This window comes from Alternaria hordeiaustralica, assembly GCF_023758085.1.
Source record: "Alternaria hordeiaustralica strain BMP 2776 chromosome Unknown scaffold_21, whole genome shotgun sequence".
In the NCBI taxonomy this organism is placed as follows: Eukaryota; Fungi; Ascomycota; class Dothideomycetes; order Pleosporales; family Pleosporaceae; genus Alternaria; species Alternaria hordeiaustralica.
The window spans coordinates 360,985-385,006 of NW_026056793.1; the positions used below are offsets into that span (position 1 = coordinate 360,985).

Genomic DNA, 24,022 nt, shown 5'->3' on the forward strand with positions numbered 1-24,022 from the left:
TCTAAGAACTACAGCTACACTGCAACATACCCTTGTACTTCGGTACATCACCACAGAACCTCTCTTCCTCCTCTGCGTTCCATTCCCAGCTTTCCTGGAAGGGGTTAAGCGCGAGTTTCATGATCTGAGGTAGGATGTCGCGTTCGTGTTTCTTTTCGACGCGCTCGATCAGTTCGTCTAGGATCCAGGAGCGGGGGATGAACTGTCGTATCGTTAGTAACAAACTCCCATCCGTGTGAGTAAGTGTAGTGCGACTTACATTAGGATTAACCTTATCCATAGCAACCTTCCTCTCCGCATCCATCCCCTCCCCCCAATCCTCCTTCACCCTCTGCGACCATTTCTCCAACCACTTCCCAATGCGCTCCCGCCCATCGCTCTCCTGTCTCGGCGCGTCGTTCCTACGGAAGAACCTGCCCGCAACATCTTTCCTCTGATCCTCCGTCTCCACTTCACTCAACTTAACATTCCCCAACCGCCTGAACGCGTGGTGGAAATCCAACTCATACATCTGCAGCGTATCCAACAACTCAGACATCAGATCCTCGAAATCACTCTCCTTCTGCGTTTTGAGTCCAAGACGAAGCGTCATGAGACGCCGGTACTCAGCGAGGAAAACGGCTTTGTACTCCTCGCCTGCGCGGTCGATGGCGGATTCGCCGCATTTGACTATGCCGTCTGCTTCTTCTTCTGTTACGCCTTTTTCGACGAATTGGGCTTCGTCGACTTTGCTGCCGGCGCCCATGAGCTCGCCGAGGGCTTCACCGAGACGGACGAGGTTCCACCAGATGATGGTGGGTTGGTTGCGGTAGCTGTAACGCAGCATGTGGTCGTCGTGGTTGGGCGTGTAGGTGGGGTCGAAGGTGTCAAGGAAGGCAAAGGGACCGAAGTCGATGGATAGACCGAGGATGGAGGTGTTGTCTGTGTTTAGGACGCCGTTCATGAAGCCGTAGGCTTGCCATTTTGCGACGGTTTCGGCGTTGCGGCGGAGGATGGCGCGGTAGAGGCGGACGTAGCGGTTCTCTTCGCCTTCGTTCTCGCCTTCGACGGTTTCTTTGGGGATGCCGGTGGAGGTCTGGTTGTGGACTTCTTTAGCTTCGCCGGCGGGGAGCTTCGAGGGGAGCTTGTCCCAGCCGCCGTAGACGTGCTCGGCTGTGTAGTCTGCGATTGTGCGGAGGGTTTTCCTGTCTCCGCGGATGCGTTGGAGGTCGAAGGTTCCGAAGCGGATCCAACTCTGCGCGAATCGTGTGACGATGGCTCCGGGTTCTGTGCGTTCGCGCATGACCTTACTGCCATTGTTCAGGGTGAGCGCCAGCGCTCTTGTACTGGGGATGCCAATGGCATTGAGGTATTCCGAAACGACGAACTCTCGGATAGAAGATCGCAGTACTGCGCGGCCATCAGCAAAGCGGGAGTAGGGTGTCCGTCCAGCGCCCTTCAATTGGATCTCGTATCGTGTTCCGGTCGCTGGGTTGGTAGACTCGAACAGTGAGATGGCGCGCCCATCACCAAGTTGGCCTGCCCATTGTCCGAACTGGTAGCCTCCATAGCATTGTGCCCAGGGGTATATACCAGCCTCTGGGTTTGACTCATCCCATGTCAAGATCTTCTTTCCAGCGACGACTTCCTTGAATTCATCCGTCTTGGCCTCCTCTTCCTTCAAGCCAATATCCTGCATTGCTCGCTGGCTGACAGCTAACAGCTCTGGCTCTCCCTGTGAGTCGGGTCGAACGTATGTGTATAGTGCTCCCTTGACCATGCGCGGTCCGAGCATCTGCCGTGGCGCATCGTGCGAATCTTTCGGTCTGGGGAACGCGTCATCGGCGGGAAGGTTGGATGTGAAGACGTTCGATTTGGGAAGCGACTGCAGCGTCTGCAGTTCATTGGTCGAGCTGCTCGCTGTCTGTGGGATATCGAGGTGCGCCATGACTTGGTTGAGGCGCATAAAAGTGTGGAAGGGGTTCTTGCAGATGTATTTCGTCGACGATATCGCTTTCCTAGTAGGCTGCAGCGCAGTGGAAATTCGAAGCATGAGCTGCTAAGGGTATCAAGTGGTGTAGGAGGAAGGGGCGATGAGGGGAAGATGGCGGCACATATGGGCGCATTCGATGCTGATCAGTGTGATGTGAACGTTATGGGGCAGTGGCGTCATGCCTCGGACGAGCGGGCTTATCGATAAGGGAGTCGTGAAAAGATCAGAACGTCGCGGTACCTGACTCGCGCGTTTCTCTTCTGCTAAATCGCGGACGCGTCGACATCTCCGCCAATCAGCACATCCTTCATTCAGCAACGCGAACCTTCACTCCTTAATATTTGAGACGAAAGCTGGCCTCCACACTATCACGATCGCAGGATGAACGGCCAGCCAATCCCAGGCTACTTCTGGGACGCAGAGAAGAAGAAATATTTCCGGATCCAAAACCAAACCGCAGCTCAGGGATCAAATCTCAAATACTCCTCAGCAAACATCAAAAAGACAGAAAGAAAAGAGCGCATCCAGAATGTCGCCCTCGCGCATTCCAATAAGCTTAAAAAGGAGCGGGTCGTCAGGCGCAACACGAACAGCTTCGCCCAGACAAACATCGATAGGGAAATCGGCCTTAGAAGACGGTCACGCTATGTCCACGGTCTTTGGCCTGACGCATGCGCAGCCGGCATTCAAGAACGTCCCGAAAAGGTGCTACCTGCATGTGGACTCCGACTCTTTGCCAAAGACCCAGTACATCACACGATATACACAGTCCAAGGTGAGAACAGTGTGCACAGGCAGACTGCAGATCGCAGGAGTCCCAGCGTCCCATCAGAGGATTACTATTCCATACCCAAGTCGTCTTCACTAAAGAGTATCTACTCGTGGTATCCACGAGAAGAGGTAACGCGAACGACATCTACAGTCTCCTCGTTGTCCTTTCTACCGGCGACCGGCGCGCTTGCGGTAACGACATATGGGTCTGATCGACCGCCAGAAGTATGGCTCAGCGACCCGGGACGCGATGATCCTGTAAGTCTTCCACAAACTTGTAATCTCAAGCACGTAGTCTCCTCGATGATGAAGGCCTATGTTCCATTCAGAGCGAATGATTTGAGTTAGCCAGCGGATGTAGCACAACCCAGAAGAGACGAGCCTTTTCTGCCCACTCCGACGTCGTTTCGGTCACGTTGCAAGACTTTTGCATCTTCCGAGACTCTCGCGCTGACCCCTAGTGATACAGTACGTAGGGCAAAAATTTACACCGAAAGACTGTTCAGCTATTTGGGGGGCTGCTGCCAGACCAACTACGTTCACGGCATCCCCAGGTCTTGCAAACAGTGTCGCAGCGACATGGACCGAGCACCTCGCAGTTGCAGCCTCAAGTTCGATGCTGCTATTCACTCGCTCACAGGAAGGTGCGTGGGACTCTCAAGCTGTAGTAAAGTCACTTGAATCGGATCTTCTAGCCTTGGAGTGGATATCGTACACTACTGTCGCGCTCGGCTGTCGAGATGGAACCATTCGACTATACGACACAAGATCAGGGGGCTCAAGTCACGTCTTGACACATCCCGCGCCTATCTCAAAGCTCAAGCGTGCCGACGAGGAGACTAGGTTGATATGCTCTGGGCTTAACGACACGCTTTTCCTATACGACATTCGCGCACCTCGCTTATCTCGGAACTCATCGCGAAAGACGTTCGATTACGACAACCATCACTACAACGAGGAGTACTTTCAGAATCTGTATCCGACTCATCGCGATAGTCACAAACGCCGCAAGCTCAACCACAAAGCTTTCAAGAATTGGTCGCAGCCAGTCATGACCTTTGCCCACCTGAACAGAGACGAGCTGGAACTGGACATCGATGTTCACCCCAGACTCGGACTTCTAGCAGCAGCCCAAGACACAACGGAGGGCACAGTGATCCGGATTAGCAACATCTGGACGGGGAAATCTGTCAAGGAGATTGATCCAGGCAGCACGCACCAGGCCAAAATCCGCTCACTCAAATTCGTTGAAAGCGGCTTTGACGGCAATGTTGACCTCTGGTCGTGTTGGGGTGGTGGGATCGCGAAATTTGGGTGGTCACACAGTAGAGGCCTTTAGCTTTCGAGGCTCACCACAGAGATATCAGACATGCTGGCCTACGAAGACTTCGAACGGGTTTCGATGGATACGTTCACGGGTCTACCATTGGTGCGAGCGGCCGCTAAACTCACGAGACTGAAGCATGTCCATAGGGCCACGCCGCTACAACGCAATCACACTTGCACCGACATGTGACAGTGCGACACTGAAATCGTTCAGAAACATTTGCTGCAATTATCCGCTGCGTCACAGTGAGCCTCGTCCAACCGCGCCCGGCAGTCACTGACGCACGTGCGTTCTGTGTCGTTTGCTCCTGCCTCGCACCTGCCCCGATTGGATCGCGCGATGTCCTGGTCATCATGTTGATTTCAAAACAAGACGCGAAAGCTCTTCTCATTCAACGACCTCCAGCGACAGATTGAATCGTTCTGGAGAGATATTCACAGCGTCGCGGGTGACATTGGGTGAACGCCTTCACTCTCACCAAATCACCGTCGCTCTCCGAATTACAGATAATCCCCGAGCGAGCGCACAACCCAACTTTCCGCACCAACCATCGGTCTTTTCTCACCAAGAGTCCCAAAATTACACTTGTCACAAAACCATTCGCGAATCCCGGAAGCCGCGAAGAAAATCATGGCAAATATCGATCTCGAAAAGTGCACCGCCACTTGCCCATACATCAAAGCTCTCCCGAGTACCAACACCCGTGCCTCCAACGTCAAGATGTCGTTCCCAATTCTCATCGCTTATATCGGTCTCTACGTCGGAACCTATTACCTCAGTCCCACTGGCCCTGGATCCGAGCACCGCGACGGCGACTCCGGACGCATACCACCTCTGGCGATCGTCCTCACGCTACTCGGCCCTGAAATCATTCAGAAGACATTTGCTGTCACGACTGCGATGTCGAAGACAGAGTCTCCATGTTTCGGTTTCGGGTGGCTGGCTTATAGCTTGTCACTCTTGTCGTCAGTCACGTCTAGCAGTGGTGATGTGATGCCGAAACCGGAGTGCGATGTGCAGGTCCTGGACATGAAGACGGGGAATAGACGGTCGAACAAGGAGTTTGCTGTTGCGAGGCTACTCCGCGGTTTGGAAACCCGCTCTGTTCCGCCCAGCATCGATGACAAGTTTGACCAGGATAGCGAGGTTGTCGTCGAGATCCTCCAACCCACTGGTATATCCTCCGCTTCCACTTCCCTCAGGAACTTACTCCAGAGCGGTAGCTTGATGACCGCAATCCTCCAATTCTGTCTTGCCGGCGCATTCTGGTTCTACTACGGCGATCTCTCACCACTCCTGCTGCTCAGCATATCAATCTTGCTTATCGAAGCTACAGCCAGCCTACCCGTCTGGACTGCTCAGAAAAACGCTTCCTTTACCCACCGTAGTCGGAACAGCGCGTACGCACTCATGCGCGACACCGACTCCCCACCCAGCCGCATCTACATCATCCAGCCCTCCTCAACGGCGTCGACCAACGATGCAAGCATGACCACACATCACGCAACATCCACCAACGCCTCAAACCCCTGTGTATCACCCATCATCCTCATCGCCGGCGCTTTCTTGAGCCAAGCACTCCTGTACACCCAGCTCTCAGATAATGCAGCGATTGCTATGCTGATTATCATGTTCTGTGGTACTATCAGTAACCTTGCTATCGTTGCTATGCCGCGCGTGCCACAGGTCGATGGCGTGAAACTGGGATCTGTTGGTGTGATGAAGGGGGAGGGGAGTGTTGTGGAGGTTTTGAAGGACGTCGAAGCGAGATTTGAGGGGTATGGAGATGTGCTGTTGAAGCAGTGTTTCCCTGAGATGATCGAGAAATGGGAAGGTGGAACGGAGAAGCAGAGGATGGGGGAGATGGATTGAAGACGTCGAAGCAAGAAATGGTCTCAGTCCCCCATGTACCGAATGTAGATCACCCCAGCCTAGCCCCAAGCCTCAAGACCAAATACGAAGATTGACCTGCAGCGCCAAGAAAGCTAGGCTTCTCGCGGCCCGCAGATGATCACCAGCTAAACCGCATACCCCCATGGGTGTTGTCTCCGTCCGCCTTGGATTCTCTTGAAAGTTGTACACGCCCGTCTTGGCTGCTATATGAAATGGCGGGTTGCGCTCCTCGTGGGCGGGTGATGTAGTATCCAAGACTTGTCTAGTTGTATAAGTAGAGTTTTGGTGCATTGGACCCGCTGGTGATGTCAATTGGGAGGGTGGAGGAGGAGTGGTATTTAGGGCGCTTGTTTTCCGAGTTGACGTGTCCATAGTTGTTCACTTTGTTTGGTTAGGACCATCATGAAGCTCTCTCTCGCAACTCTTTCCACGCTCCTAGCGACCGCTACCACAGCATCGCCTCTTGTTCTCGAACCGCGTCAGCAATGCAGTACATCCTGGAGCTACCCGTATACCGGCAGTGTAGCTCCCAGCAACTACAAGGCCTTTAACCTCGGTAGCTGCACTGCGCAACTCACCTTCAACAAAGACCGATACGTAGGAGTGCAATGGGCATTCGAAGCCATATACGCCGATGGAAGCCGCACTGAATTGAAGCCCTTTCGCGACTTCGACAGCTTCGGTGTCAGCGATACCTTCTACCCCTACCTTGGCAACAACTTCCTCACTAAGTATCCTGGAAACTCGGCGTTCACAGCTGTGCACGAGTTCAGCAGTGTTTGTAAGAACGGCCAGGCACCTGTCTCATGGCGGTTCTACACCACCTCTGGCACGTCAAATGGGTGCTATACAACGGGGCAGATACGCGCTGTTAGTGGTGTCTCGCGTCCGGCAAAGGTTGCAGGCGTATCTCTGCGCAGGAGCAATGATGCCGGAGATTTCCAGGTCAGCTGGTCGCCGGTATCCAGCGCGACTGCGTATTCCGTCATTGTGGAGTATCCGACTGGTACGGATGAAGTTGGGAATCCCTACACGAACGTGAGGGGTGCCCGCGTACAGGTGAGTTCGTTCAGATGTCAAGCGTCTTCGAAGGGCGATACTAATAGTCATGCCAGGGAACCTCGACTCAGATTGCGACTACCACGCGTAGACAGGATGTAGCGAGGAAGGCGATTGTTCATGCTGTCAACTCCCAGGGCGTATGGTCGTTCACGAGCGACGTGCAGCCAGTGGTAGCAAACTGGTAGACGCTGTTGTGAGATGTAATTTCAGACTTGAGACAGATGTGAATAGGAGCCACGGGGAGTCAGCGAGTCTTGCGTCGCAATGTATCTCATCTCGTCCAGGAATCGCGTGCGGAAAACATTGCCCGATCTGTCGACCAGATCCCTGCTCCAGCCACAAACAATTGTAAGGCTGTTATCGCATTTGATATGATTCGTGAAAAAAAGGACGATAGAATGTTACAGTACATCAGCAAGACAGCAAAGTGCGGTGAATCCAATCAAAGTGTGTTGACACGTGAAACAGCGGCAGACCGCACTGCCACATGGCAAGCGCGCCCGCTCCGGAAGAGCCGAGGCCAAAGCGCCAGGGTCGCGCGACAACGAATGCCATCTCCACACGGCTCCGCATTGTCATCGCATCATGCACGCCGTCCGCCATCCATTGCGCCGTTCTACTTTACCTTGTCTTTTGCTCCTGCCTGGCTGAATACCTTGTGCCTGTTATCGAGGCACTCTTACGCACCGCCACACCAATCAATGCGCCGCTCCCCGTTTATGGGGGCGCGATATCCACGCTCGTAATGTCGGACTCGGTTGGTAGGTTTATCTGGGGTGAGATGGGATGGAAGGGACTTTTGCTAATAGAGGTGAATATAGATCGAGTCTTTAGCCATGCGCTCAATACCGTCAATAAGATACGGACGGGGTCGCAGAAACCGCCGTCTGCGACCAGGTTACGCTTGTATGGACTATATAAGCAGGCCATGGGTACGTTGCCTCGAGGGAAATGATGCGGAGGGGGACTGTGCTACGACCAGAGCTGACCAAATCAGAGGGCGATGTCGACGGTATAATGGAATGTCCAAGAGGCAATGATGACCAGTCGCAACGAGCACGGGAGAAATGGTATGTCACTTGGCGCATAGCACCATTCACACCTCTATTGGAATGCATACATGGCATACATGAACAGGACCTGACGTTCCCAGGGACGCTTGGAAACAGCAGAACGGCCTCTCCCGCACCGAAGCCAAACGCCGCTACATCACCACCCTCATCGACACCATGCACAAGTACGCCTCACCCTCGCCCGACTCCCGCGAACTAGTCGCGGAGCTAGAATTCGTCTGGGACCAAGTCAAATCCAACGTGCCCTCCTCATCCTCCTCCTCGCCGCTACGTACCTCCGACCACATAACCCCCGGCTACTCCCAGCACGAACTAGGCCAAAGCGGCCGCGCAGCCATGAACATCAGCAACGACCTGGACCGCCCTCGAAACGAGCCCGAACGCCGCGCCGTACCCCTCCGCGTAAAATCACCAATGTCGCAATCCGAAGAAGAGCTCGAGGAAGAAGAAGCGGAAATCGAGCGTGAAGGCGAGGTCTTCGTCGACGCCCCTGATAGTCAATATAACCCTACATCCTACCCCGACGACGACGACAACGCCCCCGAACTCGAAGACGCAGGCGTACAAACCGATTTGCAGCAGTTGATCCGCGCAGAACCTATACCTATCCAGACGCCCACACCCGCGCCACGGAATAGAGGTATGGGTGTTCTGGGCAAACCGATTCAGATGCCCATACCCGGTTTCGGCGGCACACCCGCCCCCGCTGCTGGAACCGGTGCCGGCGTAGCGAAAGACAGCTCCCCGAAAGAATCAGTCGCAGACCAGAAATGGAGGAAACGCGTTGAGCAATCGCTCATGAAGATGACGGCGGAGGTCGCGGCACTACGCGAACAATTAGAAGCAAGAAGACTTTTCGCTCATTCAGTACACTATCAGCTTTTCAGAGGCGTGTGGAGATGGGTGTGGGCGTGCTTCAAGCACATCGCTGTTGATGTGTTTATACTGGGTATAGTGCTGTTGTGGATGCGGCGGAAGAAGGATAAGAGGCTGGAAGGGGCGATACGGGTGTTACTTGGGGATGCGGTGGCACAGATGCAGAGGGGTGGGGGGATGGTTTTTGGAAGGGTTAGGTTACCGCTTTTAAGGGGAGGGAAGAAAGGGGGGACGGGGACGGGGACGTGAATTTAAGATGTTATGATATTAGGTGCTCTGCTGTCTGCGGATTTGCCATGTATGACAGACCAGATTACCACTAACCAGCTCGGATACCGGGCTACACGATAACACTTTGCGAACCTAGACTCGCTCTACCATTTTCTCAGGTTCGAGCTCGATGTTCATGAGTGATTTACGTCTGACTCTGGGTAGTGCGACAGGTATAAGCCTCGCGGTGTATATGGTTAAGATTTTGTCATCGGATTTGGCACGCACTATCACTCGATGGTTTCATCTCGCTGACAAGACTTGGTTTTATTCCTCGATAAAGATCTACCAACTGCAGCAGCCATCCTTTTATCAAGAGACCAAGATATGAACCATACCCATATCACAAAGGTCACTCCATCGCCATACGCCGCCTAACACGGACGAACATCTTAGACTGAACCTTTTTCGAATCCACCTTAAGAGCAGCCCCTTCCCAGCGGCCTCGCAGACTCGCCAGCCAGCCTAAGGACACTTCCACCCACACTTATCCCGGCAGAAGTAGTTGCTCGCCTTGCAAGTATCAGCGCGGCAAGTAGTATCGCAAGTAGCTGGGTTGAACCAGCAGGGCCAAGACTATTATCATTAATCACCCGAGTTAGTTCAATACTTCCCCGGCGGATTGTGGGGATTGGGGAAAAGGGTAATCGAACTTACACGAAGGCAGTGCTCGAAGTTGTCTTTGCACTGGTCGCAGGTGGGGACTTGGACGGGCGGTAAGGTCTCTTGGGGGAAGGCGATGGGGGCGGCGATGGGGCTGGCGTCGGGGTTGGTGATGGGGGTGGCTGTGGTGAGGGCCGCGAAGGCGAGGATGAGGGGGGTTGTGAAGTGCATTGTTGGTAGGTGGGTGGGGGGTGCTGTGTTGTTGGGGGGATTGGGTTGAGCGTGGATGAGGAGAAGGACTTTTTTTTGAAGCAGTGGATTGGGGGTTTATATATACCCGGGGCTGAAAGAGTCAGGTTAGGCAGCCGAACGGGTTGAAGCACCTTCGCGGATCACCTGAAGTACTGATCTGCGTGGCGATATACGGATGTTGAGAGTGAAAGAATGAGAGGCTTGATACGATCAGTGGGGTAAGAATGTAAAATTGTTGCACGGCTAGTGAGCCCTTTCACGCGATTTCATGTCAGGGGCGTTGATAACTGTAGTAGGTAAGGATGAGTACATATCCCAACAACAACATTTGAGGATCTCTATCCACCACATCCCGCTTCCTCGGACTTCATCCTTGCTAACAAGCCTTAGTCTCATTCCTCTTCCAACAAGAATAACCTAGAGCCAATGGCCTCCAACACTCCCAAACCCCAGTCTAAGGGCACTTCCACCCACAGTGCTCCCTGCACGCAGCGTCGTTACGGCAAACGTCGTTGTGGCAAGTAATGATACACATCCTCGGATTGATCCAACAGACCCAAGTCTATTTCCACCCAACACGTTAGTTCAAATCACGCTGGAAGAGATGGGGAAAGGGGGCCGTACCTTCTGGCAGTCCTCGAACTCCTTGTTGCACTTGTCGCAGATGGGGTCGCGGGCGACGAGCGGGTTTGCAGAGGAAATGGCGTTGGCGGAGGGGGAGGTGACGGGGTTGGCGGTGGTAAGGGCCGCGATGAAGAGCAGGAGGGGGGTGGTGTACTTCATTGTTGGTGGGTGGGTGTGGGTTGGTTTGGTGTGTGGTTGAGGAGATTGTGTCGATGGTGGATGGAGAGAGGAGTGTTCTTGGGGCAGCGCATCGTGGGTTTATATGCACCTTGGGTGGTGTTCTAGGTATCGATATTCCAACATGGTAATGAAAGAATGTAGGTGTTGATACAGATTAATGTGGGGAGAAATGTTGTGGAATTTGCGCATGGGCGAGGCATTTCACGCGTTTATGTCAGGGGCGTTAATGCATGATTGTATTACTCATGAGCACATATTCCAACAATCACATGTAAGGATAGCCTCAAGAATGTAGAACCACATTTAAGGATTACTACATGTAAGGGAAAAGAAATTACACGTAAGGACGGCTACATGTAAGGATGACGTAACATATAGATGAACACGACAACTCAGAAGCTCACTGTGCAGCTTCCTACTTGACGGCTGAATATATCATGAAAAGCAACATGAGATTTGGAGGCGATCTTGATAAAACAACAAAAGACATCCCAACACTGTGGATCTGTTCGTATCTTCATTCATTCACTCCGGGTGTTGGAACTTACCCAAGCTCGTGGGCACTGTATAACACGAAGTCAGCTGTTTCCCATTTCCTCACTCTCGACGCGTTCCATTAGCATCGGCTCTGGACTTCGAGTTGCATGTGGGTCACGTCAGCTGACCACGGTAACAACCTTGGAATGAATGCCTTCACTTTCGACTATCGGCGACGTAGCTGTGGATGTATCGGAATGCATGACCAGCAGCGTCGAACGCAGACAGGCGGGAGATTGAGGAAAAGTGAAGGAAGTTAGGAATGGGTTGCGCTTATCTGAACGCCGCCAAAGTCCTCATAGTGGAGAAACACCAGAAGGGTCGTGTCAGGCGAGGAGAGGATCTTCTAGACGCGTCACTTTTGCTCAGGTACATTCACATTCACATTCAGGATTTCAGTATGCATAAGTGTGCGGTTGACATTCATCTTTAGGTAAAGTTACCAAGGATGTATCATTCCACCAAGCCTCGTCCATGTTCAGTTTCCCATATCCGCAATGATGACAGGCATTCAGCCAAGACAAGTTCTCATCCCAGCCTCCATGCTACCCGTTGCCTTGCATGCCTCACTGATGTTCATCCACTACCGTGATACCCGAGATAGATATCCTAAACGGCATTGGCACCTAGGTAGTGGAGCAGATAGCATGAGGAGTGCACTCATCGCCGCAAGCAACTGTCTCGCCTGCAGGTACGTACTTGCAGATGTCCTGGCGGTTACAGTCGTTCACGCACATATACCATTCAAAGTCTTTCTGCTTGCGGTCGTTGAGTTTGTCCTTGCAGACGTCCTATTGAACTTAGTTTCTGGGCTGAGCACCAAAGAACACGGGCTCGGGGCTGTGACAACTTACTTTCTCGCAGTGTTCAAGGCTGTAGATGTCGCACTTCTTGCACAGAACGGATTCTTCCTTCTTGCCGCCGCCGGCGAGGACGATGGTGGAGGCGGCTGCCATGATGAGGAGGGAGAGCTTCATGCTTGCGAGTGGGTTGATGTTGTTGGGTTGTTGTGGTTGATGGATTTTGTCTTGTGGTGAGGTGGACGTTGAGTGATTTGCGTGTTTGATTGTCGATGGAGAAGAGAAGAGGAGAGAGGGAGGATGGGCGGGATTATATACCCGTGGGGAGAGCAGGGAGAAGCGGAGCTCCAGGTCCCTAGATGGGTAGCTGCGTAACTCGCGGTGAGGGAGCGGCGACCCGTGGTGAGTGAGAGATACCTAGATAACGCGCGGTGAGGGAGCGGCAGCTACTTCGCAGCTTCTGGAGTTGCTGCAAAGCCGAGAGTCGAAGGTCTGTGCCCTGCCAATTTCTCTCACCTGAGATTGGCCATAGGTATTGGCAAATGCGTTGTCAGTAACGGGATCTCTGAGCTACCGGATAGTGGCGGTTTCGTGCGTGGACAGCAGAAGCTTCTTGATTAGAGAAAAGCAGTACCATTACTCTATGAGCCGATGGAGGAAAAAAGACTGAAACAACTCCTTAATCGGGAATGGCATTTGCTCGGTGCAACGTAACCCAAGCCTCATATCTTCTGCTTGACCAGCCATCAAAGCGCATCGTCGTCACAACCAATCTAGCACTTCCATATACCACGAGACTGTCAGCACAAGGCATCGCGAAAGTACTTCACCCCATTCCGGTTACCGCTCCACCCCGTCGACCTGGTCTCAATTTCCCGTAACGGTTGGATGATCATTCCCCGGGCGGAACGAGGAAGGTGGGTTTTGGGTGCTTAGGTTTCTCAATCCATCCATGACAGTTCAAGTAATCATACTGGGCACACCAGTTTGCACACCAATCGCCAATTGTGCCTGATTTGCACACATAAGTTTGGCACTGCAACGAGCACTCCTCGTTGAATATGAACGAAGGGCAACGATCCTGTGAGTTATGTCAGTGACTGGGTAAGTTTGTGTTGGAACTGGAGGACTTACGGCCATGCATCCTTGATACATTTCACGGCAGGTGTCGCACGAGTGCGAGAATTCGAATTGGCTTTCTGAGGCGAGAGCGGCGGTGCTGAGTGCTGCGATGATGATGGTGGTGATCTTCATGTTGACAAAGATGTGGTAGATGGGTCTTGTGGAGGGTTTGAAGATGGGCCGGGTGGTAGTGTTGGTGTCGAGTTGAAGGGAGGGAAGACGACAATTCGACTTTTGAGTATGCACGCATTGTATATGCTGTGTCTCTAGGCGAGCATGCTGGAGTATCTGCATTGGCACTCACACGTAGTGGTAGCGTCATTGGTGCTCAACAAGAACTCGCCGTGGAGCATACATCATTGGTGTGGAGTCTCGTCTCAACAGTTATGAATGCTGGTCTTTGTCCACCTCGTTTGCTGATTACCGTTGGTGCCAGAGTTTCGCGTTCGAGGACCCCATTCGTATCACAGGGACGCTGCTCTCGTGACAACGAAGTGGATCCGCATTTAGTACCACTGTAGATTGCAGTCTGATGGAGATTTATTATTGATGGATGATGACAAGGATACTTCTAATCACCGAGATGTAATCGCAGGAGAGATGTTCTCTTGAGGCAATCGCGCATCCTACCAAACCCAATCGTTACACATCCGCAGTGCCCCTAAGACATCCATAACAATTCGCGAATGGATACCCGATAATCTCTCGTTCTCTGACCAGCCACCCCACGCCCCTACGCATGATGATGCCAATGCGGCTCCCCGAATTTATCGAAAGTCACCTTACACTGACGCCGAACACACGGACCGTAATGATTCTCCATCAACTCTACGCATTTCGCCTGACTCTCGTAGAACTGAGGGATATCGGTTGGCCTGTCCAATTCCCAGTTATAGCTGTTCACGTATCTCTGTTTGGGGTTGGGTTAGCGATGTACAAGCGTGTGGAAAAGTTGATGGGGAGAGGAGAAAGTACGTACGTCCATGCATTCGTGATATCTGACACCGCAGTAGAAGCAAGGGGTAGGAATAAACCCTAACCCTCTGGGCATGGCGTCGCTTGAGGGTTCGACATCGCTAGAGGTAGGGACGTCGTACAGGGGAGGGGCGGCGAGGGTTGCGGTGGTGAAGAGAGCGATGAGGGCGAAGGTGAACTTCATCTTGGTGACTTGTGGTCTGGATGTTGGGGTGTTCTCTTCAGATGCAGATGGATCTGCGGCGAGAGCTATATATTCTTTTGCTAGTTAGTCCACATTGGTGTGCATTTATCATCCTATAACTAACATCCAGGTTATCCACTCGCACTGCGATAACGCAGAGCGAGCAGCGGGCCATTCCCAATTTCTGCAACATATGACATCCAGTATGTCAAGGCCTTCCGCAGAGGAGACACCATAAGCATCAAAGATCCGGTCATGTGTAGTCGATCGTTGAGGGCGTCGTGGTGAAGGATGGTAGATGAAGCGGGTCTCTCCGTCTCAACAGCATTTCCCCCTGCACCACATGATTTCTTGGAGCAGAACAACGGCAAAACACCATCGACACGAATTTGAGTATCGGCGTGTGATGCGCAAAGGCGTGGTCGGTTGAGAAGTGCCGACGAAGGACAGGGATTGCACGGTGGAACTGTGGGGCTGAGCCATGATTTTACAACCAGCCAACATGTTACCGGCACAGGCAGCTAATACGCGAACATAGCCGCCTTACAGTAGCGCACGAGTTCGAAAGATAATAGCTATGCGAATAGAAATTGATAAGCTAAGTAAGGCAACCCATTTTGAATGGTCTCGAGTTGATGAGAACATGGTCACACACCTCTCTTCCCTGATGACCCTCGCTATCCACCTCTTTGTCGCCCGAAACACAATTTTCTTATCCCCAACATTATCGAACAACATTTGGGAAGGCTCCACAGTCTCTAGATCAGCGTTTGTTGGCTGGCGCGTCTTAATAGGCACGTCCCATACACCCTCTCTAGTCTGGACCCTGAGACCCCACCAGCCGTTCCACCTAGAACTAGACTTCATGGGCTATACCCGCTCGACCCTATCGCTATTTGCCCTAACCAATAGTCGGTCCAGGAAACGCACGATGTAAAGACGGAAGTGTGAAAACCTGGCCGACGCTCTTCAGTTTGGTGCTGGCATAGGCGTGGGTCGCTGAAGTGGATCCTTTTAGTCACCGGGTACGACGCAGATATGGCATTGAGGCCCGCACTTTATTGTCTGTGGTCTGAACGCCAGATCACCTAATCTCCTAATGGAGGTTTCACGACGGGTTATCCTCGTCTGTAGGCGGGCTACAACCGCCCATATTGGCATCTTCATCGTCAACGACAGGCGCGTTGTTCACAGGTACAGTGGGAGCTTCAGGAGCTGGAACACTCGTTTGCGCAGTGTTGCCCCATTGTTGGGTATTATGGGATTGCTGAGGTTTCTCTTCGTCGTGACCGTAAATGCTGTCAACATCGCTATCGTGGTCGTTGTTGTCATCCCTTACTGGAGCTTGCGAGGTCTGATCTCCAACCGCATCTTCATCTTGCGTTGCGGCGCCTGGATGTGTTACCGGACTAAGCTGTGGCAATGGCTTCTGTGGTACACCCAGTCCAGAAAGAGGTATCAACTGGGCCCGAAAGTCTGATGCTGACTTCGGAGTGTATCCCGACGCAGGCTGTGCCGGGTCGTAGGCTGGAGGAGTAGTCGATAAGTTACTGGAGTTCACGCCCGCCGAGGGCTGCATGGGCATGTACGCGGGCGAGGTGAGCGGGGAGTTTGTAGTCGCTGTGCCTGATGTAGGCTGCGCACGATGTCGGGCGGATGCCGGTTTGAGCAAGCTTCTTGCGTTCGATAGTGCAGCATCGGGCAGCTTCATGGCTGGGTAGCTTGGACTCCAAGGAGGCGGTGTCGCATTACCACTTTGACCGCGTGGTGTAGTAAAATTGCCGAGAGTCGGTATACCTCCATAAGGGGACGTGCCGTTCATCTTTTGCAAAGTGACTGGGTTATACGAGCGTGCGTAACCTCCCGGTGCGAAACCACCTGCTAGAGGTGAAGGCGGCGGCGGCCTGTCATACGAAAATGGGGAAGTAGGATTCGAGCTTGGCATCGACGGCGCGTTGAGTATACTTTTAGTACTCGGGCGAGTCGGAAGACCAGACATAGCGATTGGAGATGGTTGCGCCAGCGATGGGGTTGTCGATGTGGTGTTGGCCTCCTTCAGTTTCTGGAATACCGGAAGGTCCAGGACCTTTTCCACATCGTTCTTCTCGAAACGGGCTTCTTCCTCAGTATCAAATGAGACTGGACCTCTGAAGCGGCCCTTCTTCGGAGTACCAGCTCGTGCATCTGAACTCTCCTGGGGAGTTGCTGGACCATCTGGAATCTTTTCCGATGCTTCTGAATCTGAGTCATCAGAAAGGTCTCGTGTTCTCTTGGACGCTTTGTTCAGTTCATCCAACTGATCCTTTTCCACTTCTTTGGCAAGCTTGTCCAGTTCATCATCATCGATTTCGCCCGACAACGCGCTACCATCGTCAGAACCAGCTGGCGAGGAATCACCTCGAGGTTCAGCACCTTCAGCATCTGGATCAAACCATGCCATCAGCTCTTGTGCATCCTTGTAGTCGTCGTGACGTTCTCCTCGTATCTCGTACGTGTCCATGGGAACTTCGCGGAAGACCTGACCTTGTCGCCCGGTCAGTTCGTCTAGCGATTTCAGGCCGGCTGACCGGTTATCCGCATGTTCGGGGTTCTCCACAATCTTGTGGTCCTCCCGAAGTTGTACTAAGCGTGTTCTCGGTCTGATACTTGTGAACTCATCTGGGTGTTTATATTCGTGTTCAGCGTTGTCCGGAGCTTTGTTGAAGTCACTGTCCCATACTCGCTGAGTTCCTAAACCTGGCGAAACTTGTGCTTTGTCATTCTTTTCCGTCTGGTCAACGTTAAGATCGACATTCGAAAGCCCGGCGATAAGTTCCTCATTGTCTTCAGCAACTTCGTTGTTTTCAAGGTTAAAGTCGTCTCCGTGGGTTGGTGGCGGTGGAGCTAGATCATCTCGTGCCGGCTCCTGATCTTCTCCTAATGCATTCTCAACAGCGGCACCAATGATTTCTTGATGTGACACATTATCACCCTCTTCGGCTTGCGTAGCATCCCCAAATGCGGCACCCCAGTTCACGTTTGAGAATGAGAATGGGTCAAACGCATCTGGCGCACCCTTAGGAGGCCCAGGAACAATGACCGATGGCTGCTGGGTCGGTAAAAAATATTCATCGCCGACGTTTCCAAGAAGATCATCGAAACTTTCCCCGTCTGTCGGGTACTGTTGAGGCTCAAACATGGGAGGTGGTACATCGATAGGCCCATTCTGCGCCTCATACGCATCAATATCAGCGAATATGTTGTTTGCTGCGATTTCACCGTATTGCTCATCCTCGGGAGACAGGTACAGATTTTTCGGCATTCCGCTGTCTTGTTCTATTCCCTCGAGAGGCACCAGCTGTCTCCTCATGTCATCAGCGGTGGTGGTTGGCGTTTGCTCATTATTGAAGCCAGAGTTAGCGATCTTGTCGAAATCGATGCCGTCCAAGTTAATGTTATCCAGATTGATATTGTCCATATTGATATCGTCCAAATTGGTATCGTCCAAATCGGCACTAAATAGGTCGGACATATCAACGTCTCCATCGTCGTCGGCCGTGACAGTAGTATCAAAGGCCGCGGGCGTAGTAGTCATAGGAACATCGGCGAGATTTGAAGCTTCAGGTTGTGCGGATGAATCGCCATCATCGTCGCCACCACCCTCATTGCCGTCGTTGTCATCATCCATCTGATCGTTGGTGTCAGCTTGATTGTCCAAAGTCTGACCGTCATCATTTTGATGACTATGGGGGTCGCTCTCACCGTGATGGTCTGAATCGCTCGAAGAAGACTCGTCCATCCCCTCCATAGGTCCTGAGCCAGCTGAACCCGATGGTGATGGAGGGTTCGCGCCACCACCGCTGCCGCCATCTCCACCGAAAGGGCCACCAGGGCCAGGCGGCGGGTCTCCACCATCACCACCAGCCCTTCGAGCCGCAGCTTCACGCTCTCGTCTCATTATGGTCATCATACTAGGACCTCCCAGCAGCCTGTTACGCCACTGTTCTGCGGAGTCTGGATGTTTTGGGTCTGTGGGTCGAGCGGCAGGCCGATTATAGATGGCAGGAAGGGCGAATTGCGTCTCAAGTTCCTCTTCTGTGAACATGGGCGGCTCAGTCCTGCTGGAAGGAAGCGAGCTGAATGGGGCCCAAGGACGACTGTTTGCCGTGCCGGGAGCTGGTTGCGAGAGTAAGTCGGGGACAGTTGCATTGGCGTTAGTGGTGGGTGTAGCTGCTGGAGCGTCATTGTCCATGCCTTCCATTGGTGCATCTTTTGGCGAAGAGGGCTCGTTGTCGGGTTGAGGGATACCATAATTCGGGGCACCAGGTATCGGCGTATTGCCCGAATCATTGTGATCTTTACCATCACCGTTGCCACTGTCATCGCCGTCGCCAGGCGCGGGTGCTCCACCAGAAGCAGCCTCCATATGAGTCGAGACCTTCTTCTGCTCAGCCTCTCTTCGCACCTCCTCGCGTTGCCTCTCAAGTGCTGCAGCAATCTCGGCATCTATAGGACTCGCTGGCTGTAGCGGAGCTGATGTGCCTATTGTGGGACTCCCACCGAAATCGAACTCTTCTTCTCCTTCGACCTCGTCTTCGTCTTCATCGCTTTCTTGCACACTATCATGCTCATCGTCTTGCGCATCTTCCTCTTGTTGATCTTGCACTGAACCAGCGGCTGGAGCTTGGTGATCTGGTGCACTGACAGGCTCCGAAGCAGGGTCCTTGAGAGGCGTGTGCTTGGCGGGTGTAGCGAGTTCCGTCATCTCAATGGGAACAAATGTCATGGGCGTGTATCCTCCTTGCGTCTCAGATTCTGGTGCGTTGACTACGATGGTAGGTAGATCAAACGATATGTCAAGCAATGTCGAAGGCTCAGTAGTGTCTGTGGCAGACTTTGGTACATCGGTAGGCGTAATGACGGGAGTAGGTACGATCAGAGAATCGGAGGAAATGGCTGGTATTGCAGGAGCGGCGATAGTTGAGGGAGCAGTCGTGGCTGGCGGAATAGGCTCAGCAGGAACTACTGGTGGGCGAGACGCTGTGGTCTTGAGAGTGGTCGTTGTCAGAGGAGTAGGCTCGAACAGTGGAGTACGTTTGAACTCGGCAGCTGGCGTGAGGCTACGCAAAGATCCTGATGTATCAGCACCCACCCATATCACTGGCAGCTGAGCCGCAGGGTCTGGAGTCGCCTTAGTCGCAGTCTCTGACGGGATAGTTGGGATTGCTTCCTCAGCTTCCTCAGCTTCAACGGTAGCCCGGTGCTGTTGCTCGGTCTCTGTAGGTTGAGAAGTCATCGTTGAGTCAGCAGCTGGACTTTCGCTGGCGTCGTTTGACGACTGTGACTCCTCGTGTTGTGCACCGCTCCCCAGGCCAGATTGCTCTAGGAAGTCCTTGTGCTCCTGCTCAGCAGCAGCCCTGGCAGCCTCGATAGTCCTCTCTCTTGCTATGCGCGCCGCTTCACTGTCAAAGAGCCAGCTCATCCAGCGCTGCGGCCAAGAAAGAGGTGCATCTGTTTGTGTCCATGCATCTTCGGTGGGCGTCTGATCATGATGAGCCTGAGCCGAAGTCTCGATCGGTTGCTCTTGCGTAGGCGTTTCCACAGGAGATTGCACAGGCGAAGCCTGTTGTTGAGTGCGCAACGCGTCTACCTCATCTGGAAGCCCCGATAAGTCCTCATCCAAAAGATCAACTGCTGGACTGTTGCTGGGTGGCTGAGGTGTCTGCGGCGGCTGCGCGTCTGGAGGCTGATTGGAAGTATCACGTTGTCCAATTAGGGGGTCTACTTCCTGTGACTCTCCGACGTCATTGGTAGGGATGGGAATTTGTGCTGGGGGAGGACTTGGCGGTGCAGAGCCAGGAGCCACAACTTCATCAAGCAGATTAGGAAGCGGTTCATCGGGAGAATCTCGGGCCACGATCGGATCCGGCCGCCAGTAGGCTAGAAGTAGAAGCATGACAAGAACAGTCGCAAGGATAATGCCGTAGTCCTGGGTGCAAGCCAGAACCCCGTTTGTGCCCAGGACGTATATTATCATGAAACAAGCTGCGAATGTGAATGACGACCGGACCTTGTGCGCGGGATATGCGTGAGCGGCCATGATCCAGCCTACGGTACAGACACCGGCGACAGCGACGATAGTCGTCGCGCGCCATACCCAGTGGTAAGCTAGGCCTTGGCACCAGTTGCTGAGGCAGCGTGTACTCACGGTAGATACAACCGGCTTGATTTGTGCGCTGTAGAACAAGCTCAAGTTCTTTGAGATCCTTCCGAATGCTGAAGAAGTCGTTTTCTGGGTGTTTGTAATGAAACTGGAGGTAGCATTCCTAACGGACTTGGTAGCCCATGCCGGCGAGAGGGTAGTACGTATACGAGAGCTCGTAGCCCTCTCCGTCGAGGTAGCAGTGTACACATAAGAGCTCGTTGCGCGTTCCCGCGAAGTTGGAGTGAGTTTGCGAGGAGGCGTGACCCAATTGCGTAAAGCTGTCGTGGTTACAGCAGTCCATGAAGTCGACCCCTTGACTGGGGCTGGAATAGACGCAGTGCTAGTAGTAAACTCCTTCACTGTATGAGCAGCTGCATCCGACGCCCTTTCAGTCCAAGGCTGTATGGTGTGCCAGATCGCCGTGAACAGAGACTGGAACAATGGTATGAATGCATGCGTCAATGCCCAGAGCGCGATCAACCCAATGACTGGGCCAACCCATACTGGCAGCAACCCATATACTGTCCGGGGACCGAGTAATATTGTCGCAAGCACCCAGCGAAGACATTCGCCGACAGTGTTTGGGTGCCACGGGAAAACAGCGCGACCTCTGACGATGAGCATGAACTTGTACCGAGCCCAAGCTTTTACAACCTGGAGTTTTGCTATGGAGATTCGAGAGACTTCGATGATGCCGTGCACGAGTGAGTCGATATAGGAGAGGCCCACAAGCTTGAGCACGACAGCAAAATGACTGAAAGGTGGGGCAACGCCCCCTCTGAAAAGTCTATCAGCGCACAAAGATGGCTGGTCTATATGGATGACGACGTATACTACTACTGCAACCGCAGCGTAGTATCGTATCCAGGTTCGCGCGGCGATGACCGATCGGTATGAGCCGCCAACCACCAGGTTCAATATGGTGAAGATGGTGTTGCGCGCCTCTTCATTATAGATGGAAAGGACGTGTACCGCTGGCACACTGGCCAAGATAACAGCCAGGTCCTGGACGTAGTGACTGAGCCAGATGACAGTCATCACAACAGTGAAGCCGATGGCACAACGAATTGATGTCTCTTTCCGATGCTGGATGGCAGCAGGCGAGCTGGCGGACAGATCCTGGGTCTCAGACATGTCTTCATCCTCGCTTACATCGCTTTCATCTTCTTCGTGGTGAACAACTTCGCGGGTCCTTCGTCCGGCGAAAAGGAGGAAATAAATCGCGATACCGATGAGGGTGGCGTACAACGCCCGGTCTATGATAAAGTGATCGGTTTGCTGCTTTCCCAGGAAATCGGCTACCGCTTTCTGCCACACATTGTAGGATACGGATCCGATGCTGCGTGCGTATGCTACAACTTTGGTGTATGGCAATGTTGGCAAGCGGAATTCCGCGTAGGCGAGATATCCAACGACAAACATATACGCATTGCGCACCATAAATGCCACCATTTCCTGAATGTCCGGGTCTTCCTTGTACAGATGGTCGCATACGGCGAAGAGAATGGATGGCACATATCCTACCATGATATCCGCCATGGTGACAGGGCTACTGTAGTAAGATGGCTTGGTCGGCTTTTGATCTGCTTGTTGTGTAATGTACTTCTCATGAATCGCTCGTTGAAAGTCATTCCAGCGTGAGAGTTGGGATTTGGCGAATGACGGCGAATCTCGAAGTGGTTTGCTAGCCGGCTTTTGTCTGTAAGGTGTAAAGGCTGGCTTGTGTTCTCTCGGCGTAACGGTGCTGTACTTGGTGCTAGACACAGGTGCACTGGGAAGTGTCTTAGATGACGACGCATCTTGGAGTGATTTCCTAGCCGCCTTTTGTCTGTAATGTGTAAAGGCTGGCTTATGTTCTGTCAGCTTCGAGATACTGCTCCGGGTGCTTTTGCTAGCCGCATGTTGCCTATAATGTGTAAAGGCTGACTTATGTTCTTTGAGGCCAGAGTCAATGCTCGCAGTGCTAGATAGAGGAGCACTGGAAACTGTCTTTGATCTCTGCGGAATGGTAATGGTTTCAAACGAATAGTCTATGATCTCATCGAACGACTGTGAGGTAACCGGTAATTGTTCAACCACAGCTGGAGACGTGGTCCAGGAAGGCACCTTGCTAACAGTGGGGGACCCGGTCGGTGTGACGTCTCTGGGTGTATCGCTGATGGCCGATTCTTTCGATGCCGCGGAGGATCGCGAGCCGCGTAGAAGCATACTCATCCGGGCTTTAAAGCCTGTATTTGTAACATTGGAAGATTTTGTGCCCAATACTGACGGTACCTCGTGAACAGAATTGCTCTTCTCAGAAGAAGTACTCGTAGTCTTTGCTAGTGAACGCCCTGTACTCTTGCTAGATATCTCTGGCAATGTATCTCGCAGGATACTACTTTCCGAGGAGAGTTGCGATAAGCTACTCGCTTCTGAAGGAGCAGAGCTTTCCGTGTCAGATCTGGAGATGTCCTGGTTTGATTCGGAAGACGAGGAAGTGTCCAACACTTCAAGTTTGGCTTGCTGTTCGACAGTGGAGGGTGTGTTGCAGGCCGGTGAAACAGAACTAGTGACGGTGATACGGGTAGGCCGGGGAGCTCTGGTAACTATTGATTTCACGATCCCGGCTGCGTCCTCAATGGTGTGGACGGGTTTGGCGACAGATGTCGTAAGAGGCCTGGGTTTCTGATACCAAACCTTGGCCTGCTCAAAGTTTGGTATGTACTGCGGCACAGCAGCAGCGACGGCACCTGCAGCGTAGATGCCAGCTGCTACTTCGGGATGCTGGCCCCACAGGTGCGCAAAGGCTTGTATTACAGCGCCAGGAAGAGCGTCCATGGTAGGCGATTTTGCTGGTGCGTCTAGAAAATGTGTTTATCGTTATCGTACTCTCGAGGGTGTGAACACATATGGTGCAATATCGTGAGGGCGTGCCTTGTTGAGATGGGCGATGTATGGAGTGTCCCAAACCTGAGAAGACGGCAGACATGTAGCTGATGAGACAAAGCGTCATCTCCAGGTCGTACAAGACAAACAGAATTTCGAGTGAAAGACCGCCCACCTAGCATCAATGTGAAGTTCACATTGCCTTTGTCCGCCGAAAGAGAAAACTTCGGCGTTGTTGTGAGAGACAAGACAATGAAACCAAGAGCGTGCACTTCAGAGACCAATGCAGCATTGCAACATGAGCGTAACTTACACTCAGATGTGGCTCAGCGCGCCAAATGGCGATCCAGTCATCGATATCAGGGTATCGAGCCAGAATAAGGCCTTCGTCACTGGCAGGAATTATCATGCTCTCGTTAGCCATGGAGCCTGCGCATGGTCGGAGACGA

The 24,022-nt window shown here is 52.8% G+C and overlaps 5 protein-coding genes across 5 annotated transcripts; 3 read left to right on the forward strand and 2 right to left on the reverse strand.

Moving 5' to 3' along the window:
• Window position 1: 1 nt before the first annotated feature.
• On the reverse strand, window positions 2-2,032 carry J4E84_008423 (uncharacterized protein; the record flags this gene model as incomplete). Its single annotated transcript, XM_049390996.1, has 2 exons — window positions 2-202; window positions 260-2,032. 2 exons carry the CDS (start codon window positions 2,030-2,032, stop codon window positions 2-4), a joined length of 1,974 nt encoding a protein of 657 aa, XP_049241338.1.
• A 961-nt stretch (window positions 2,033-2,993) lies between these two features.
• On the forward strand, window positions 2,994-4,082 carry J4E84_008424 (uncharacterized protein; the record flags this gene model as incomplete). The annotated part of the gene is made up of 3 exons (XM_049390997.1): window positions 2,994-3,001; window positions 3,205-3,211; window positions 3,384-4,082. 3 exons carry the CDS (start codon window positions 2,994-2,996, stop codon window positions 4,080-4,082), a joined length of 714 nt encoding a protein of 237 aa, XP_049241339.1.
• Window positions 4,083-4,790: 708 nt separating this feature from the next.
• J4E84_008425 (uncharacterized protein) lies at window positions 4,791-5,942 on the forward strand (the record flags this gene model as incomplete). The annotated part of the gene is made up of 1 exon (XM_049390998.1): window positions 4,791-5,942. The coding sequence occupies one exon, from the start codon at window positions 4,791-4,793 to the stop codon at window positions 5,940-5,942; it is 1,152 nt and encodes a 383-aa protein (XP_049241340.1).
• A 423-nt stretch (window positions 5,943-6,365) lies between these two features.
• Window positions 6,366-9,223, forward strand: J4E84_008426 (uncharacterized protein; the record flags this gene model as incomplete). The annotated part of the gene is made up of 2 exons (XM_049390999.1): window positions 6,366-6,958; window positions 8,179-9,223. 2 exons carry the CDS (start codon window positions 6,366-6,368, stop codon window positions 9,221-9,223), a joined length of 1,638 nt encoding a protein of 545 aa, XP_049241341.1.
• A 6,406-nt stretch (window positions 9,224-15,629) lies between these two features.
• On the reverse strand, window positions 15,630-22,919 carry J4E84_008427 (uncharacterized protein; the record flags this gene model as incomplete). The annotated part of the gene is made up of 2 exons (XM_049391000.1): window positions 15,630-22,561; window positions 22,916-22,919. 2 exons carry the CDS (start codon window positions 22,917-22,919, stop codon window positions 15,630-15,632), a joined length of 6,936 nt encoding a protein of 2,311 aa, XP_049241342.1.
• Between the last annotated feature and the right edge of the window lie 1,103 nt (window positions 22,920-24,022).